We start from the raw sequence: 21,615 nt of genomic DNA, 5'->3' as shown, positions 1-21,615 counted from the left end.
GGCCAGAAAATGAGGACCCCCAAAGTTGGGAAGAGCAGAGTTAAGTGTGAGCTCAGAATGCCTGATCATGTGGAAAGGATGCAGAGGTTAATTAGTTCAGGCGTTAGATGGTTAACACAGGTTCTTGTTTTCGTAAGCCTTTAGAAAGTATGAATGTGTGAGAATGAGAGAAGCTGGGCAATCGTAGCCAGTGGTTATTCATAGGAATAGTTGACCAAGTAGGTTTAAAAATGCACATGGGGATCCGAGGAAGGAATGAGCATAAGATATGAAGTTGTAGATGGATGGCAGGTCGGTTGATGGGAAAGGAAGCTTTGAGACAATTCAAGCCAGAGAGGTATTTCATTATGCTGTGGAGACTGCTCTTGACTGTGGACTGTAGGAACTGAATTCCGGAAGCTGTTGAGAATCAACCCAGCAGCCACCATATTAACTGCTGAAGTCTATTTAGGGTGTTGCATCAGTATACAGTTGGATGCAGCTTGGATGAGAGATGTAGATATTATTTAACAAAAAGTTGTTCCATTTGTTGCCGGAGGCACAATTCCATTACGTGTTTATCTAATGTGACTCTGTCGCAGGTGAAGGGATGGTTTGTCTGAATGTCTGATATGAAGGATTTCCCTTGAAGTATTTTCTGGATGGCATTGGTAAGGTGGCCTAGAAGTCCTGGTAGCTGATGCTTAGTACATCTGTCTAGCTCAGATAAAGGGTGAGGCTTTGAAGTTTCTACTCTGATAATGGAAGGCAGAGCTCAGTGAAACGTAGATTGGTGTGGATATCTTCATTATGGTGGTGCAGATGAAGGTGCGACTGTCTGAAGTCTGAACGTAAGTAGACTGTGGTTGTTAGTAAGAATCCGTTGTAGCTTCGGAAAGAGAGACTAAGTAGTAGTAGTAGCCCTTTATTGTCACTAGTCACAAGTACCAGCGAAATTAGCCATCAACCTGTCCATACATACACAACATACATAATATGGGGTAGACAGAACGGGAAGACAGGGAATTGAGGAAAAAATACAGCATAACATTAGGGAAGTGAGGAGAAAAAAAAAAACAACAACACCCAGACTATGCTCCTTTTGGGAGTACAGTATGGGAACCAAAAACACCTCAGCAACAAAAGCACATACACCATAAACACAAGACTTTGCAGCTGGGGATGGAAATGTGTGTGTGTGTGTGTGGGGGGGGGGGGGTCGAGGTAATCCAGTGCAGGCAACAGCCTTCCTACCCTGCAGTTATTAAAGCGCTGGTCACAGACCCGCTTGTCAGACTGGCGGTACAAAGCGGTGAAGGCGAGGGATTTTTAATACAGTGAACATAAATACACTTTTGAGTCGTTTAGAGGAGCTTCATGTGCATCAAACCTTTATTTTATGGATTAACAATTTTTTACGGGACCGTCCCCAACACGTGATAGTAAATGGTAAAAAGTCAGAGATTGTAGTTTTAAAATCTGGTCTTCCACAGGGATGTGTTCTATCCCCGATACTTTTTTCTATTCATACAAATGACATTACCTGCAATAATGAGAATTTGATGCTGATAAAATATGCAGATGATATGGCATTGGTGGGATGTATGAGAGATACCCAATCACTGGACATTTATTTTGATTTTGTCAACTCTATCATGGCCTGGACAAAGGAGTTTTCTCCAGCTTAATATTGACAAAACCAAAGAAATGTGCTCCGGGGTAATTAATGCACGCACATATTTTAAACCCTTGATAATTAATGGAGAGGAAGTTGAGCAGGTGGGATCTTTTAAATATCTGGGTACAGAAATTGACTCCCAGTTTAAATTTGACAAGCACTCAGAAAGTGTCTTTAAGAAGGCATATCAACGTCTAGGCTTATTGAGGAAATTGAGGAGCTTTAAATATGGAAAAAGATATTCTGATTGTGGTGTATAAATCCCTTATTGAATCTATGCTTACTTTCAACATTGTATCCTGGTATAACTCTCTTTCTGTTAAATGCAAAAATAGACTTCTAAGGATTATAATCATAGCTGTTAAAATTATTGGTGAGAAACAAGTAACCCTGTCTGATCTTTATATTGTGGCAGTAAAAAGGAAAGCATCTGCTATTGTGACAGACTCTGCCCATCCTCTGCACAGCTCATTTGATTTACTTCCATCTGGTAGACGATTTAAAGTACCTTTGGCGAAAAAGGCCAAATATAAAAAGTCTTTTATCCCGACGGCCGTTGACATTTTAAATAGGAAATAGGGGAGGGGGTTATCTTAAACTGTGTGGTTGTCTGTTGTATTGTATTGTTGTTAGCTGTGTATTGATAGTTGTATGTTTGTATGTTGTTTGTTGAGCCTCTTGTCTAAAGACAATTTTCTACCCCTGTGGGGATAGACAATAAAGCTTTTTTGAATTTGAATTGAATTTGATGGGGGGAGGTTGTGGGAGAATGCATATCTGTATCTGTATCTGTATCTTAGAGTTTGTGTATTTGTAGGCCTGGAGAGTTGCGATTCAATCTAAGTGCCCCAGTCCGCAGATTATGATAGCGTCAGAGCAAGTTGCCATGGAGACAGCCTTGTTCAGGTCCCATACAGAGACAACAATCAGCACGTGGAAGAAGGTGGGGGGGGGGGTGCGCAAGAGCGTCTCACTACAGAGCTCTTCCAGGGTTGTTATTGTTCCCACAGAGGCCTTGGCTGAGACCAGTGCTGGTAGAGGGAAGCCGAAAGAAGACAAAATTGCAATTGTTTGGTCTTGGGGCGAGTAGCCGCATTTCACTTCCACGGCTACTCTCTTTGTCCATTTCTGGTCTTTGATCGATCCAATTGCTTTTTACAAAGCCGTGAGCTTCTCCATGATTTTATCCATGTTGCGTTTCATCTCCATGTTGTTATCCATATTGAAGTTAATAGTCTCAGTCTCAATGCTGACCGTTCTGCCCACTGCTTCGATCATGACGGGCAGCCTTGTAAGCCTTTGACAGCTGTCGACGTTTTCTGAATTCCTTCTGCTAGTGGCCTGTCGATTATGTCAGGTTCTTGATAGGAGTGCGGAGGTGCATTGCAAGTCAGTCTGCTGGTGTCGTAGTGTTATGAGAGCAGGAGATTCTCACATGGCTCCGTCACAGAATGCACAGGTGTGAAGGCGCCTGCAGTTAGACGAGAGGCAGCCTTGACAATGGCTGAAAGAAGGCTGGAAGAATGGATGTTGGGATGAAAGGATGTCTTTGAGTGGGGGGGGTCGAGGATGAGAGGAATTGAGAGTGCAATTGAGAGGTAAAGAGAGGGTAGAATAGGCTGAAGGAAGGGTGGAAGAAGGGATGTTGGGATGAAAGGATGTTTGTGAGTGGAGTGTGTTGCAAGATGCAGGAAAGGAGGGAGGAAGAGAGGGAGGGAGGGGGAGAATTGAAAGAGATTATGGAAATAGAATTGGAGGTTGAAGTAGACTGCCTGGTCTGTGTGAGCAAACACTACAGAATATGCAATGCTCAATAGGTCAATAGGCCTCTGAATGAAAGAGCCGATCAGTAAGTCAGCGTGTCACTGCAGCTGACATTAGAAGTGTCCCTTTTGCTATAGAAACAGTCCGCGGTCTTAGACATGTGCTTAGGACTGCGCGTTCGCACTGACTGATCTAGCCTGAATAAGATAACGGTGCTGTTGTTAGCTGCAAGATGGAGGGAGGCAGGGAGGGCGGGAGGGAGAGAATGACTAGAAGATTTGGAAATAGAATTAGAGGTTGAAGGACACCGGCTGGTCTGTGTGTGCAAAGACTATAGAATACCCAAGATGTGTCACTCTTTTAGTTTCGAATGGGGTGAGGTGCAGTGAATGGGCATCTGGATTTTAGAAGTAGCTATAGATAATTATTAGATGGAGCCGTATTGCTGATTATTTGTTTATATACTTATTAAGCCATACCAGCATATGTGGCTATATTTCATGGTGAAAATCAATTAATACATAAATCGATCCGTCCACAAGTATGTAATACATATGAGTCAAGGGGGAACAATTAAGAATGTTTAATTTAACCAGTCTGCATGTCTTTGTGCTGTGAGCTGTATTGCGGTTATCAGCTAAGGTATAGAAATGGATGTTGGGATGAAAGGATGTTTGTGAGTGGAGTTTTATAAGCAAACTGTGAGCATAGAGAAGAGAAGAGAGATCAGACTGAGCGAATGCAGGTGGAATTACGTCTTACCTGAAGCTAGGGGGTGCTGCTTTTGATGTTGTGGAGGAGAATTCTCGTGACGTCACGTGTGACGGAGAGTGACTCCCTAGGAGTTGCCGGAAGTGAGTAGCCGGGGAGGTTGGGCCAAGATGGCGCCTTAAGCGTTTGTTAAGGAAAACCGCTTGATTTTAGATGGATATTTCATATAAAGCGACTACTTTAATATTACACCTATAGACATATTGTGTTGGCTGTTACCTTTTAGACATATTTTATGTGTTTAAATGGCATCTACAGATAGGAAAAGGGTTAGAAATCAGACAAAGTCGGGGACAACAGTCATGTCAGATAGGCCTACCGTTAACTTTCTGGAGGAAAACTTTCATGATTATATATCGGCTGACGAAGTATTTCCCCCTCTGCCCATTACTCCCAGCAAATCACCTGTACCAAAGAAAGGTAAATCGGTGCATTCACCCACCTCAGCCGCTGCAATGGAGACTTCTGACATAGTTCAACAGCTCTCGCAGCTCATTAACTCTAGATCCGATGGGTTGGAAAAACTGATCTCTGATAATACTCTGCAAATTGAAGGGCTCAAGAAAACGATCGACTTTGCGTGCGCTGAGATAAAGGACATTAAGCATAAATCTGCAGTCCTTGAGAAACGTATCTGTAATGAGGAGGCGCGCCTGGATTCAGTTGAATCGCGTGTGGCAGAATTGGAGAGTTATTCACGAAGATGGAATCTTCGTTTACTCGGAGTACCTGAGGCGGACAAACAAGACGTGCGACAAGAAGCTATCAGTATATGTCAATCGGTCCTGCCTACAGAGAAGACCAGACTCCCCAATCTCGTCGACACAGTGCATCGTTTGGGTCAGAAGAAGAGAAATGAGCTGTCCAACGTTGACAAACCCAGAGGGATAATCATCCAGTTTACATCAAAGTGGATTCGTGATTCGTGGAAAGTGGCGAAAAAATCTGAGTACCTAAAAAGTCAGGGCCTGCGATTTGCTGAAGATCTTTCGAAGGTGGATAGAGCACGTCGTCTCAAGCTGTGGCCAGCAGTACAAGAAGCCCGTCTCCAAGGGAAAACCGCTTATTTTGTTGGCGGAAGAGCTTTTGTTGCCGGGACAGAAATTAATCTTACATGAGGGCTAGGTTGGGAATTTCTTTTGTTTTTGCAAACTTCAGGATAACTTTATTTTGTTGATATGAGCCGTCCTGGGATCCGTTAATTTTTTGTTGTCTTCAACTCTATTTTGTCGTTATATTTTGCCAAAATTTGGACGAGGACTCTGGCTAACCCTATTGCTAATTTTGGTTTGTTGCCCTTGAAGCCAACGAAGGATTTAGTTTTTTGCTTTCAAATTAAGATTTGGTAAAAAAAAAAAAAAAAAAAAAAAAAATTGGTGCTGACTCGCCTTTATAACAGTTTAAACGCGGTTTTTCCTTCCGTTCGTTCTTGCAAACGCGTTTCTTGTTAGTGGATTGCGTTTACCTTTATTCTCATTCTGTCATTGTCTATAGTTACACTAAATACCAGGGGGCTAAGAGATCGTATTAAACGGAAAGCTTTGTTTTTATTTGTTAAGCAACACAAGACTGATTTTTGTTTTTTTCAAGAATCTCATTCGATTGCTGATGATGTACGTTTTTGGAGAACACAGTGGGAAACGACATCTGGTGTGCTCATGGAAATGAGCGCTCTGCTGGCGTTGTTACTCTAAAGAACAGATTCACCGGGGAAATTTTGCATACAGATTGTGATGGGTCAGGTCATTTTGTGTGTCAAATCATAAAAGTTCACGGTACTATATTGTTAATTGCAAATGTTTATGGTTATAATTCCAAAAATGAAAATGACAGTTTGCTTGAAACCTTAGAAGAATATATTCTCAAAGGGCTGTCACAATTCCCAAATTTAACTTTGGTAATAGGGGGTGATTTTAATATTGTTTTGGATGGATTACTTGATTGTTTTCCTACAAGAACATCTTATACTCAGAATGAAAATCTTAAACGTTTTATGGAGAAATTTAATTTGGTTGATATATGGAGGTTGAAGTTTCCTGATTTATCACTGTACACTTGGAGTAACAAAGCTTGCAACAGACAATCTCGTATAGATTACTGGCTGGTATCTGCAAATCTAGGTTCTTCGGATATTTATGTTAATGTGATTCCTTCTCCTTTTAGTGACCATAAAGCTGTCATTATTTCTATTAACCTCAAAAACTCTTCATATTCTGTGGGTAGAAGTTTATTCTGGAAACTTAATAATTCATTGCTGCATTTTGATAATATTAAGATAGATGTTAAAAATATAATTTTAAATCACTGGTACAAAGCACTTAGAGAAAATAAATTCTGCAGTAATTGGGAGCTACTCAAATTTGAGACTGCCAAGTACCTTAGAAAGCAGGGAAGCTTAAAGGCAAAAGAGAGACGTATTCAGGAGGCTAATATTATATCAAAATTAGCTGGTCTCTCCTCATTATCATGTCCAAATGAAGATGAACAAGCAGAGTTAGCAACCCTACAATTGGAATTGGACAAATTATACAAAAATAAGGCAGAAGGAGCTTTCATTAGATCACGGAAGCAGTGGATGGAAAAGGGAGAACAAAACTCTGCATATTTTTTTGGTTTAGAGAAATGTCACTTTAAAAATAACTCGGTTGAACAACTTAAAATAGATGGGGTTGTAACAGATGATCATGCTAAAATATCACAATTTTGTACAGAATTTTATAGTAGATTATATTCATCCAAATTTTCTGAGCAGTCTGCTTCTGAATTTTTTAACTCTATCTCTGGGCTCGGTTGTGAGACCATCGGCCCTCTGCAAAAAGAACTTTGTGAAAGCTCAATTACTATTGAAGAGGTCTTATGTGCTATTTCACATATTAAGGTTAATAAATCTCCTGGGGTTGATGGCCTCACAGCCGAGTTCTACCAAACGTTTTCTGATCTTATGGCTCCCTTTCTTAAAGAAGTTTATATGGAAAGTATAGAAAATCAAGTTCTTCCACCTACATTAACTCAAGGATTAATAACACTGATTCCTAAATCAAAAAAAGATCTGTTACTTTTGGACAATTGGAGACCTATTTCGCTATTAAACAACGATTATAAGATTTTTGCCCTGATCTTTGCAAATAGAATAAAGTCAATTATAGACCCCCTTATAGATGAGGCCCAATCTGGCTTCTTAAAGAAAAGGCATATCTCAAATAATATAAGGCTAATTTTAGACTTGCTGGACTACTCTAATTTATGTATGGACAAAGGATTTATTCTTTTCTTAGACTTTTATAAAGCCTTCGACACTTTAGAGCATGCTTTTATTTTTAGGTCATTAAAAACATTTGGGTTTGGAGAGTTCTTCTGTAAAGCTGTACAAACAATGTATACGAATGCAAACAGTTCTATTAAACTTAAAGGAGGTTCTTCCTCTAGATTTGATTTAAAACGTGGTGTCAGACAAGGCTGTCCCATTTCCCCATACCTTTTTCTTTTTTGTGTTCAACTACTGAATATTTATGTTAGATCAAGCCACTTAAAAGGTATATCTGTAGCTGGTAGAAATATTATCATTTCCCAACTAGCAGATGACACTGCACTATTCTTGAAAAATCATTATCAGGTCCCAATTGCTCTTGAAGTAATAGAGGCCTTTTCTAAAGCCTCTGGCCTTTGTTTAAACATTAATAAATGTGAATTGTTATCTATTAAAGACTGTGACTTACAAACAATTGCTAATATTCCAGTAAAGGATTATGTAACATACTTGGGGATTGTTATCACGAAGGATCAGGAATCTAGGTGTAAGATTAATTTTGAATCTATTCTTCAGAGGACTAAGGCAAAACTGAATCATTGGCTTTTGAGGGATTTATCCCTAAAAGGTAGAGTTTTGTTGTGTAAAGCAGAGGGACTGTCAAGATTAGTTTATGCGGCCACTTCACTTAGTGTCTCTAAGAAAATGTGTAAAGATGTTGATACTGCTTTGTTTAATTTTCTATGGAGAAATAAAACGCATTACATTAGAAAATCTACAATAATGAATACATATGAATCGGGAGGATTGAACTTTCTTGATTTCTGCACTCTAAATAATACATTTAAAATTAACTGGATCAGACATTTCACTCTAAATCCAAATTCTCTGTGGAATTTTATACCTAATTTTGTTTTTTCCAAACTAGGTGGTCTTAGATTTCTCTTGATTTGCAGTTACAAAATTGATAAAATTCCTTTAAGCTTATCCTGCTTTCATAAACAAATGTTGCTGGCTTGGTCTCTATTATATAAGCATAACTTTTCTCCCCATAGGTACCTGATTTGGAACAATTACAATATATTATATAAAAATAAATCTTTATTTTTTGAAAATTGGTTTTCAGCAGGCATAATACGAGTCAGTCAATTATTAAATCAAGAAGGCATGTTACTCACTTATTCTGAGTTTTTAGCTGTCCATGGAATTCCAGTAACACCAAAGGAGTTTTCTATTGTCATGGATGCAATTCCGACAGGAGTTTTGGCATTATTCAGAGCTAATACCCAGAACAGTATTACACCCCCCTCTACCTTTGATTTATTTGATACTCATATTGGAAAACTTTGTTTTGGCCCTAAAAATATTAGTGTTAACAAAACTGTTCGCTCCTTACTTCAAAAAGATATGGTTTCTTCTCCTAACTGTATATTTTATTGGAACAGATTAGTTAAAGGTTTAATATGGAAGGACATTTGGACCTTGCCAAACAAATACATATTGGTAAATAAAGTAAAGGAAGTATCTTTTAAAATTTTACATAGATATTACCCAGTAAATAATTTTCTTGTTAAATTTAAAAATGACATTGATTTGAATTGTTCTTTTTGTAATATGAGTACTGAAACTTTGTTTCATTTATTTTGGCATTGCTATTATGTTAAAATATTTTGGAAAGATTTGTCTAGATTTATAATTGATAACATTGACCCCACTTTTCTTTTGTGCTTAGAAAACGTTTTATTTGGTTTTACTAATATCCCTTCAAATAAAACCAAAGAGTATTACATTATAAATTGTATTTTAATTTTTGCGAAATTTCATATCCACAAATGTAAGTACAGTAAAACCAATCCTTTATTTTTGGTTCTTGAAAAAGAAATTCGAATTTATGTGAAGACGATTTTCTATTCACTTAATAAGAAAGCAATTAAGACAGTTTCCATTTGTAAATCCTTTAATATATTTATGTAATGTTTAGCCCACCCCCTGGCTATATGTGTATTTTGAAAGCGTATTCTTTCTTTATATTCTGTTTGTGTTTTATGTTTTCGTGTGTATTATTGTTGCTGTAACTGTACTTTGACTGTGTTTTTTTGAAGTTTAATAAAAAAAAAAAAAAAAAAAAAAAAAAAAAAGGAGTTGCCGGAAGTGCTGAGTTTGTCATGACAGAAGTTTTATTGATACTGAATATAGTTGAAATAAATGTTTGTTATCTGCACGATTTGGATACCTTGGATTTAAGTGCGTGTTGAAGGCGACCCGTGGTTCAGTTGTCATTGGCTCTGGATTCTAAAAAACGCAAGCGATGAAGGTGGTCTCGGCCCGCGGATCCCACTGACGGAGAGGGTGTAGACCGGGAACAGCTCAGAAGCCTCCCGAGAGGAGCCTGGGAGTAGTGGCCCAGAATGTGTGCGACCGCTCCGAAAGAGACTGCGATCGGGATGATAAGAGGTGATCTTTGAGTGTCGCCATTGATACTGAATCGAACAGAGCGCCGTCCAGCCCAGGCAAGTCCACCTGGCCTTTGAAAGAATGAGACTAGCAGTGCGGTATGAAGTGGCCCGGTATATATGGAGGTTTTTAGAAGTCAGTTGATTCTGCTCTGAACCTTTGTTAATACCAATTAACTCTGTTATGTGCAAATTAATGAGGTCATGTGACAAAGTAAAAGTACTGTTTGATACATGTATTACTGGATGATGTTTTCTGTTTAAAATACTGATTCTTTTTTTATTAGTATACAGTATGTAGTGTTCTTTTAGTTTTCCACTCTGAACATACTGAACTGTGTGAATGAAACACATCATTACAGTCATGTGACCATATCTAACATACACACCTGTGTGACAAATAATTATTTTACAAATAGATGTGGTTAGTTGTTTTAACAGTTATATCTGTTACTGAATATCACTTCTGCTGCAGTTTCTCTTTTCTAATAGTAACAGAAGTAGTTCAGCTTCAGATGTGTTCAGATTGATTTGAGATGTTTTTGGACCCAGTAGCTGCTTCTACTCTTTCTGATGTAATTGGACTCACATCACATTCTCAGAGGAAAGATCTCATGTGTCCCTGCAGCATAAAAACATCATCAGTATCACAGGTATTTTGTAGCAATAGCCAACAATTCATTGTATGGGTCAAAATTATACATTTTTCTGTAATGCCAAAAATCTTTAGGATATTAAGTACAAAATCATGTTACATTTCACGAGTTCACATCTACATATATTAATTCAGTAAGTTTATGTGTATTTGGCGTGCTGTCCGGGTGGAGGGCTCCGAGCTCGGGATGTGGCCCGAACCCAGAGTACTCCTCCTAAAACAAGAGAGCAAAAGGACAGCCGCCGGACTACGAACCCCCCAAAGCGCAGAGATTTGGCGGGCTGAAGTTTTTTTTGTTTTTTTTTTAATCGTGGTCGTTGACCAGGAGATTTCGCGTTGCCTCTGGCAGAAGCAGAGGAGCAGGCATGTCCTATTGGTTGATAGATGAGGAAGAAGCGGTTACGATGTCGGGAAGACAGGTTCTACCGTCTGCCTGTGAGGCTGAGGCTCGCTGGACAGATATGGGAAACGAATTATGTCCCTGCGTCCGCTGGAAGACTGGGCTTGCTGGATGAAGAACAGGAAGAGATGGATGCATACTGCGTCCGCTGAGAGACTAGTGCTCGCTGGACAGGCAGAGGAAAAATAGGTATTTACGGTGTCCGCTGGGAGACTGAGGCCCACTGGACAGGTAGAAGGAATTAGATATTTACTGCATCCGCTGAGAGACTAGTGCTCGCGGACTGATAGAGGAGACAAATAGGTATTTCTGCATCCGCTGGGAGGCTGAGGCTCGCTGGACAGACAGAGGGAAGAAAAATAATAATGAAAAAATAGATATTTACTGCATCCGCTGGGAGGCTCGTGCTCGCTGGACATGCGGGGGAAAAAGAGCATATATATATATATATATATATATATATATATATATATATATATATATATATATATATATAATTTTTTTTTTTTGCGTGTTTTACTCGATGAGGGTTTGGTGGACTTTTTTTATGTGGAAACGGTTGGTTCTTATGTAGTTTTGGAAGGCATCTGAGCTTGGATCTGCTGCTGGGAGAGACCTTTTTGAGCTGCTGAGGTTGCTGCCCCAATGCGGAAAGAGTGGCTTGAGAAGTTTTTTGCTGGGATTCCTGAGTGTTGGAGGACGGATCTGAGATGTTTCTGAAACCAGAAGCGGGTGACTGGTTTGTTGGATTCGTCTATGAATAGGGGATCGGGATGGGATTTAGCTTGGGAAGTTCTCCACTGGAGGTATGCCAGAACGGCTTGGAATGGTTGGATGGGTGATGAGAAAATGTAAATGAAATGGCCTTTTTTGGTTTGATCTGTCTTACTTTGTTTAATCAAATATGATATGGTTTCGTTGTCTATGACTGATAAGTCTGAGATGGTGGGGTGGGTTTTAGGATGGAATTTGGAGGTGATGGCGAGTCCCGAGCATCTAAGGAAAACCGAAAAAGGCTAAAATGAACATGGCATCTAAAGTGCGGGCGATATGGAGAGACAGGTAGCCGTTGTGGAGGGTGTAAATGCATTGGGTGAGGATCAGCGGCGGCTGGTGAAAAATATTTTAGGTGGGGCTGTTAAAGTGGGGGGTCTGGGGGCTCCTCCCCCATAATTTTTTTTATTTCATAGTTGTGATTTCCTGCATTCTGGTGCATTTTAGGCCACCCATGTCCCTTGCTTATAACTCAAACCAGTCAATACCAATGGTGTAAAAAGACAATATTAATTGAACTGCCATGTAGAAATCAACAGTTTCACAGGTAATGATAATGAACAAGTTGCAAGTTTATTATGCTCCGTGTCCAGATAGAAAAAGTGCAAACGCATAACAATAAATTATAATAGGGAATACAACAAACTAGTTCTTTAATCAATCCCCAGCTGTAGACTAAATATCTTTAAAAGTTCACTGTATACAAATTGGATAATGGATAACAGTCTGTGTTGATACTAGAGAAAGAGAGAAGGCTCTCAAAGAAAGGGTGGGACAACATCCTTGAAGAACACCAAGTATGAGAAGAGAGAAGATTTCAACATTTTAACTATTATGGAAACACAGTAATCCAGCTCAGAACTTCAAAACAAAAAAAACAAACATACGGTTACATTTCATATTGAGATCACTATTTTAATGGGAAATGTGTACTAGGCCAGTGCTGCTATAATTACTAAAGATAAACTCAGAAGTTAGTTAACTCTGCTCGTTAACATCAGGTGTCTTCAATGTTGGCAATAAAAAAGAAAGATTTTTTAATTCAGATATTTGTTTAAAAAAATGTGTACATTTTACTCATTTTAAATGGTTAACTTTTAAGGAATTAATTTAATGACTAAATGTAATTTTTTTTAATGTAATCAATAATATTGCTTGTAATCTGTTGGAGAGAGATGGGAGGGTGAGAGAGAGAGAAAGAGAGAGAGAGAGAGAGAGAGTAGAGGGAAACTAACACATGGTGTCTGTGACAGTTAGATTTGTGTATGAGAGAGGTAGATGGAGTGAATGTGTGAGTGAGAGTGAAGGGGATGGAGAACTCTTATTTGTACAGGAACTTTGCTCGTCTGTCTTTCTGAGTGGCAAATCTCTCAATGACCCTTGTGTTGAAATCTGGAATGTCCCGTGTGAGGCGATCTTGTGCCATCGTGTTCCTAAGGAAAGTCTGTATCCTCTTTAAAGTAGAGAAGCACCTCTCTGATTCTGCTGTTGTCATTGGTGTGGTGATGAGGATCTTGAGAAGACTTACAGTTTCGGTGAATGTGTCTTGAAGGTTATTTTCCATTACAACCTGAAAGAGAGCCAGTGCACCACTGCAACCCTGGAAGTCCTCATTTTCATAGATCAGGGACAGTTCTGTTTTAAGTCTGGCTTTGTCCAACATGGGATAGGCATCCACCGTGGTTCCTAGTGCTGAATCCGGGAACTTTCTGCTGTGTTGTGGAAACAAGTCTCCTTGCAACAGAGTGGCACTGATGAGATGATTGGTGAAAGAAAACCTCTCCTTGGCATGGCTCATAATGGTATCACATACCTATGCAACGATACATAATTGTAGAAAAGTAAGCACAAAACATTAAGATACAATTTTGTTATGAGCAAGTAAGTTTTATTAATTATAATACACACACTAGCCGTCATTCTCTTATCCACTCAGTCTCTCTCTGTCTCACACACACACACACACACACACTCGCTCTTTCTCTAAGCTTTATTGGCTGTCTGTGTCATTCTCACACATACACACCATATACACAATAATTAATAAAAGCACAAATGTGATTTTTTTTTTATAATTTCTGCATTCTCCAGTAGATAGATATGTCTAATAATGACAATTCAAAATACAAAAATGTTCAAACAAACATGAACACATATAGGCTAATAGAATACAGAAATAGAATTTGCTTACCTCTATTGCCAGATGCTGTTGCGTTTCTTCTCCCATTGCCCTCCGTTTCTTCAGGGGTGGTTCCTGTACAGGTCCCCTATACTCCTCATCCTCAACTAGAGAAGGAACGGAGTCTCTGATCCAAAATAAGTTTCACAAGTCACTGTCCACCCTGAAATTACTGTATCAGAAACCAACTTGCTGGAGATATAAAAATAATTTTAATAAAACTGTATTAAAATATGTGCTATTGTTGTGTTGGGCCTAGTCAATGTTATCTAGATTCAGCACAAATAAATTCACTAGTCTAACATGTTGGCGAAATTGTGATATTTATGATAGGTTGTATTGTACTCAGCCATGTGGATTTATGTTTTTATTGTTTAGGCTACATAAGCATGTTTTCAGCCAATATGCACAATCATAGCCTACCTGATGGCCTGAATGCTGTGAGTGAACCTCTGGGTGATCCCTGCGATGAAGACCGAGTCTATGTTCCTCTTCTGCAGATGGTTAAACAGCATGTCTACATGTGGCATGATTTTGTGGAATAACGCCAGGATGAAACAGAAAACCTCATCTTCCAACATTCTCATACAACCCCCGGCCTCTCTCTTCGATATGGCATCAAAAATGTAGAAAACCCCCCTACATCTGAAAAAAACTGTCCGATCTTTGGGATGTGGGATGTTGCCTGCTGCATAATGAGGTTCAACTGATGCGTATAACAGTGAACGTAGTATGCACTCCCGTAGACGTCTTGCACTTTACGCTGCACTCCACCAGTAGCACCCCTCATCACTGCGGCACCATCATAGGCCTGGGCAATTAATTTTCCCTCTTGTCCCGCAGGAAGGATGGTGCTCAGTCTTTCCAATAATGCAGTGGAAATCGTATCAGCGGTCGCATTTGGAAGCGCGATAAACTCAAAAAAGCGTTCTTGAATGTTGTTGTGGCCATCTATGTACCGTAACACAAGCACAAGCTGACAATGAGTGCATATGTCGGTTGTCTCGTCTGCCTGAATGGCAATATAGTCCGACTGTTTCACCTCTTCCAGAATGCGGTCTCTGAGAACTGACAACATGCAGTCTAACAGTTCATTTTGCACGGTTTTCGAAGTGCCTTTAAACACAGTGGCGTTCTCCAGATGCACCTCCAACTCGCGGTCGATTGAGGCCATGAGATCAATTAGACCCAGGAAGATGCCAGGGTTTTCTGATGCGTCACTCTCATCGTGACCACGCAAAGCAAGTTCAAAGGCACCACAAAATTTCACGGCATCAATGATCTTTGACAAAATATGCCGATTCCTGTCCACCTCTTCGTTGTGCCTTCTTATCGCAACGCGGTGTCCCTCATCTAGCTGTGTGGCTATGCTAATTCGGCCTAACATGGCTAGCTTCACAGAGTTGTCCATATGCACTCTTGCCCGTTCGTGTTTCTTAATGCGTTCTGACATATGTTTCAGGTCTGTTACCCCTGTCTGTGTCCACGAGCTATCACAAGCACTTGTTTTAAACAGTAAGCAAGGGAAGCAAAAGATTGCATTGGCGTAACCACAGCTAGTAAGCCAAAGCTTTCAATTGAACCAACCTCGGGAAAATGATCTCTTGTAGGTTTTCTCCTTTTCTCGCGCCTGTTGGGTTATATTCACTTCTGGCTTGTCTGGTCCAGTTCTTTTACAATTAGTTTTTCCGCTAATGTTCTTCTTTCAAATGGATACAGGTGTAGAGATTTAACTGGAGCTAGCTCAACTCCCACGACTTCATTAATGCTACTCGACTTCATCGGCGCCTCCATACTGCACTCGTACTCCTCTGAGGTAAATATCCCGTAGTGCAGCAGGTGCACTGCTCTAATCATGGGCTATATTTTCAGAACCCCCAAACCATAAAGTTAGACGACGATGATTGGCAAAATATAAACTTTCTTGCGTAGCAACAGGGTATCCATTGGCTTAAATTCCAGCACTGTAGGACTGAGCAAACTGGAGCCCAGGGAAGACTACACCAACATGAAGTGAATGCAAATATCATTCTGGAGAGTTCTAAACACATTCTAAAGTAAAACCATTAATAGCATGTCATTAACACAGATTATTTTTCAAAATGAGAGATTATTAAAAGCTTATTATTATTAAATAAAAAATTAAATAAAAATAAAAACTGACAGGGAGGTCGGCGCCCCAGTGCCCTCTATGGGCGAGCCGCTGCTGGTGAGGATATCTAATGTTATGGGTTGTCTGGTGTCGGGACGGTTTGGCTGGGATCGTTGAATTCCTTTGATTAAGAGGGAGGTTTGTGAATTGTTTATCTCAGGTGAGGGGGCGCCGTATATCAGTTTGTGGAAAAATTGAATGCCACTCAGATACCCTTTGATAGAGCCGACTTGCAGGCTCTTGATGCTGTTAAGGTAGGATATGAATGAAGTGATTGTGAGGAGAGAAAAGTCTGGGAATGGTAAATTATAGGATACGTGGAATGATTTAAAAATCTCCACGGGGTCACGTAGGTTTGGAGGGTTCTGGGGGAAACTGCTTGGAGGATTGTGTCGAGTGATGTGTCGAGGAGGGGTTTTAGCGGATGTGTTACGGTAATATCAGTTCTGAATATGGAGGAACGGGCATTGGGAAATTGTCCGCCCCTGGAGCCAGCATCCTGAATTTCTAAAACAGAAAGCGAGAGAGAGAGTCAGCGATTTGATTTTCTGAGCCCGGAACGTGTTTGGCGACTAAGATGAATTGGTCGCACACTGAGATCCAGGTGAGGCGTCTTAAAAGAGGCATTATAGCCTGTGAATGAGAGCGGCCTTTATTAATGCAATGCACTGTTGCATCATTGTCACAATGCACCAGAATGCTGCTAGTGGTCCATTCTTTTCCCCACAGAAAGGCTGCTACTACTATGGGGTAGATCTCAAATAACGCAGAGGATAGAGGTATGTCCTGTAAAAGTGGTGGCCAAGGAGACGCGAACCAGCGACCTTGGTAAAATCCTCCGAAACCAACCGAGGGGGCGGCGTGTATGGCTTCGGGGGGGCGTAATTATTTGACAAGATCCAGCAAACTGCTTCTGATAGCATGTCGAAAATTTTTGGGCTGCTTTTGCCTCCGAAGGTTAGGCGTACGGCGAAGTAGTATTTCCCACGCCAGCGCACTCCAAAAAGATGCCATTAATCTGGATGGATAGGCATAATTTTGAAGGTCGATTTTTGCGAGCCAAGCACCCCGACCTGCGATTTTAACCATGTCGATTGCTTGATCTATGTCTTTCATCGAGAGGAATTAAGCTGTTAATGCTTGGAAACGGGGAATTATGCGGGGCCGATAAGTCGATTATAAGATGTTTTTTACTCGAAAATTTTCTTGTAGCCACTCCGATGGGGCTGATACAAAACGTGTTGAATTGGGGAGTGTCGAAAGGGCCGATCATGAAACCAGATTCAACTTCTTTTTTAATCAGATTGTCGACGACTTAAGGTTCTGTTAGGGCGGACTGAAGATTATTACAGATAGTGTTCTGTGAGAGCGGGCATTCTGCGCCAGGTTTAAAGCCGTTTTCAAGGCCTGTCAGCAGGTATTTGGTAAATTCGGGGTCCGGATGATGAGCTAGTTCAGCGTGCATGCGTGAAATATTTACAGGAGTCGATAAGTAATTTTTTGCATTTTTATTAGCAGATTTGTACACTGGGCACACGAAGCTGGCATGAGCGCTGCCGCAGAAACTACAAACATGTAGGTACCGGCAGCGCGATTTGGTGCATTTACCAGTGTTAAACTGGTTGCAGGGCTGCCTGATTCCTTCAAAGGAGGGGTTTTAAATCTTTGATTAGCTAAGGCTGTTGCAGGACGTGGCACATAGCTGGTGGATATCACTGGGCTGGTTACTGAGTAGGGTGGAACAGAAGGATTAACTTGGGGGCACAACATGGTTGAGTGTGCCACTGACCTGCCGACTGCACAGGAAATGTTTTTACAGCCCAGAAATACTCTGCTGTGGAGATACTGGTCGAGAGCCCCCCAGTATGTGCACTGGTTCCACTGGGCGACTCATACTGCACTCTTAGCTGAAAAGAGTTTGTGATAGGTGTAGAAATGCCTTCTCCCATAGGACAGCGCGAGCTCTGCTATTATAGCCAAATAATCATTCAGTTCGTGCCGCCTGTGGGGGGAAAGCTGAACAGATAATTTCTGTGTATCTAGCGAAAGCGATGGTGAATTCAGGAAATGACAGTAGGCGGGATGAGTGGGTGGTTGGATTTTTTTAAAGTGACTGAGAAGTCCCCGCAGTCTATTTGCCTGGCTGATTGGTATGCGGGTAGCAGAGAGAGTAGAGATGAAAGATCTACGTCCATACCTGCGAGGATCTGTGCCAGGATGTTTTGTGACATGGGAGGTGGCTCCATTTCGACAGCATTGGACAGAATGGGCATCTGTATTGCTGTGGAAAGAGAGTATTGGTTTTTAGTTTGGAGTGAATACCTGGGGAGGGTATGCGCCGGGTCTGTAACTGTCATCGGAGGCCTCGCGCTTTGATGACCTGTTGAGCTTTGAAGAGAAAAGTTATTTGGATGATGTGGAGGAAAGGAAGGGTGATAGGAAGGATTATAGGCATGAGCTGCTGGCAGGGGCGGGCCCACGTCAGTAGCTTCGCGCTAGCGTCTGCGAGAGGAGCTGGAGGCCACTGAAAGGGAAAAGGGTTATAAACGGCGGGAGTGCCTGAGCGAGTAGCTGTGGGGGGGCTGCTGGGCCCGGCGGCATACTGCGCTGCTGCGGTGTAAGCGGTGGTGGAGGGCTGGGCCTCCTCAGGAAGTGAACCTGCCCTGGCGGACTGAGGGGGCGGCCCAGGCTCGCTGAAGGCTTGTTCCTCCGGGTCGATTGATGAAGCAAGCCGGATCTTGTGTGGGAACCCGACGGTGGTGACTGGACCGGTGAGTTTCGGGCAGTGCGGGATTTGCTTGGTCTGTGGGTCGTCTTAGGTGTTGCTTGTAACGAGACATACAGATCGTACAGCTCCGCTTTGTGCATTTTCCTTGAAGCCTGTATGTCTGCATTCTTCAGCGCTTTCCTTAATCCAGCTACGGTCCATTTCCCGATAGGTGGGATCGTCAGGGTGGCCGAGTGGTAGGAGGATGCTGGAGAAGATGGCAGTCTTGCCAGGGGTGGTGAAGGCTGGCCTCGGCGTCTTGGTGAGCGCAGGTCTGATCGGGCTGGTGTGCGGCCGCGAGGAGAAGCCTGGGGCTCAGGTGCGACGTCCGGCGTAGGAAGGATGGTCGTGTGGCCTTCGGAATGCTAAGGTGCATCCCTGGCGATGTTCACTTCTTCATCAGATGAAGAGCTTGGTTTTTTCGACATGGTTTGCAGAGAGGAGAGCTGAAGAGCTGTTGACTGCTGAAAACTGTCAATGAACAGAGGTAGGTTCTGCTGTTATTTATGCCTTGTCATGAGTTGATTACAGATTGGTCTCCACTTGTGTTAATCAGGTTAATGAACTGCGACTGCTTCTCCCGAACTTTGTTATAAAACTACATGAAGATGCAAATTTCCTACCGTAAACATATTTAAACTTAATTTTAGATTTTTAAAATACATTGCAAAGATCTTCATTTGGACAACTTTAAAGGTGACTTTTCTCGATATTTTGATGTTTTTGCACCCTCAGATTCCAGATTTTTCAACAGTTGTATCTCAGCCAAATATTATTCTATCCTTACAAAATGTGTTAGTTATTTGTTAACATAATTCTCACTTTCAGAAATTGACACTTGTGACTGTTTTTGTGGTCCAGGGTCACATATATACTTACACACAAACACATTCATAAATAGCACACACACACACACATACACATTCCCCCAGACACTTAAATGATGATTTGGCTCCATACAATAAGCCTCTCTCTTTCTTCCATTACAGCTTCACTGATCAATAATTCATCCTGATTTCTCTTCCTCTGCAATAAAACACCCACACGATCTTATGGCAGCAGTGTGAATGCTGTAGTGTGACACTCGCTTTAATCTAAGAGTCATGATATGAGGCAATATTTCTCTCTGATTCATAAATCTCTAGTTGAGACTCGAGTTGATTACATATAGCAGTGGATTATATGAAACACCTGAATGTTAAAAATCCTCTTTTACTGCAATAACAATATTCAATATGATTCCTAATCAAGAAAGATGAATGAAGAGTGTAATCTTGCAAGTCATCAACAGACTGGAGCGCTGTCTGTTAAGAAAGAAAATATCTCAGCAGGAGCATCTGTAATCGAATCAATCACACTGCTGTAAAACATCATGAAATGGACCTGAGAAATCAAACACTGCAGACAATCTAAAACATCAGATCCACAGTAACTTCACATGGACAGATGCCTTCATCCTCCTGCATTCATCCTTTATGTCGTCTTCAATCCTGTCTGTCTGAAGCTGCTTCTGTTTCAGTAGCTCTTCTGGATTCAGTCCGCTCCACTTTTTTGCCTGCTGTTTCTATCACTGGCACTATCTATTGGCCCTCCACCAGCTGGGTGATCTCCTCCGCGGTGCCTGGCAGTGGCACTGGACGGCCCTCGGCGGAAGGCACGACACTCCTCTGCTCCCTCACGGATGGCAGCCGCCCCTCCACATCGCGGGCGGCCACTGTAATAATAAAACCTTCATATTCATCCGGAAGAAGGAGGCGGGAACCGGCAGACAATCAAACTGAAACTTTAATAATTCAAAATAAACACAAAACAGCGCATCAGCCGCTCACGGACGACTGATGCGCACAAATAAAAACCAAAACATAAAATAAAGCCCAGGCCTGTTCCTCTCTCGTCCTTCACTGTTGTCGCTCCTGTTTTATATCCTTCCATCTCCTCCGTGGGACTCGAGACCGGTGAGTGTTGCAGGTGTCGCTCATCTCAAATCACTCCACCGGCCTCACTCGTTCCCACGTCCCTCGGCCCTGCCCCACTCGTCACAGTACTGTAGCTAAAGAAAAACACCATCTTAGAATAAGACTAAATGTTAAGTTACATGTTCAACTTGTTTTGAAACAGAAGTAATGTTTGTGGAGTGTAACATCAAACTGAAGAGTTGCAATGGACTCAAGGAAAAGTTGGGAGTTCACATTTGACAAAAAATGCAAGAACATTTTCATGAAGACTTGAAGCTTATGTTATGCAGTTTGTGGTTCACATGCCTGAACAACAGATCAGCTAATAAGGTTTACAACTGAAAACGATGCATCTTTATGTTTGGATCAACAGAACTGAGAGTGAATATTAATTTAGTGATGTGTGACAGGACATATTAATACAGCTGGAACATCTTTAGATGATCACAGACATGAAGATTACTGACTGACTAATAAAGTCCAGGTACCTTTATATATTGTATTTCTTCTGATCTGAAGCTCACCGTTGATCTGCACGATTACAGAAGACTTCTAAAGATTTGCTGTATTATGTGTATGATGGCAGGAATCAGAGGTTTTGTGCCTCAACTTGCTTGACACAACAGGAATCCATCATCAGTCCTCATTGCTGGTTCATGCTGAACTCAAGAAAGTATACATCAAGATTTCAAAGACCCAAGGTGTTCAATGCACTGGGTCAAAATCAAGCTCCAAACAGGAGGAACCTAATCATTCAGTCATCATCACGAGCCTCTATAAGCATATTCACGGCTCTCACTGCACCTCCCACCTCCCCATCTCCTCCTGTCTTTCTCTTATC

At 41.3% G+C, this 21,615-nt stretch overlaps 1 protein-coding gene across 2 annotated transcripts; it reads right to left on the bottom strand.

The window, feature by feature from the left end:
* Window positions 1–12,884: 12,884 nt before the first annotated feature.
* Window positions 12,885–19,322, bottom strand: LOC113118736 (uncharacterized). 2 transcript variants are annotated; one of them, XM_026288145.1, is made up of 3 exons: window positions 14,324–19,322; window positions 13,913–14,027; window positions 12,885–13,534 (listed from the first exon to the last, which is right to left on the bottom strand). In XM_026288145.1, exons 1-3 carry the CDS (start codon window positions 14,485–14,487, stop codon window positions 13,043–13,045), a joined length of 771 nt encoding a protein of 256 aa, XP_026143930.1. In that variant the 5' UTR covers window positions 14,488–19,322; the 3' UTR covers window positions 12,885–13,042. The 2 variants fall into 2 exon arrangements, 1 of the variants encoding a protein (XP_026143930.1); XR_003294361.1 differs by having other exon boundaries at window positions 13,913–15,464.
* Window positions 19,323–21,615: the final 2,293 nt, after the last annotated feature.

This window comes from Carassius auratus, chromosome 18 (assembly GCF_003368295.1).
Source record: "Carassius auratus strain Wakin chromosome 18, ASM336829v1, whole genome shotgun sequence".
In the NCBI taxonomy this organism is placed as follows: domain Eukaryota; kingdom Metazoa; phylum Chordata; class Actinopteri; order Cypriniformes; family Cyprinidae; genus Carassius; species Carassius auratus.
The sequence above is the reverse complement of the archived record's forward strand: the minus strand, read 5'-3'. Positions and strand labels throughout refer to the sequence as shown.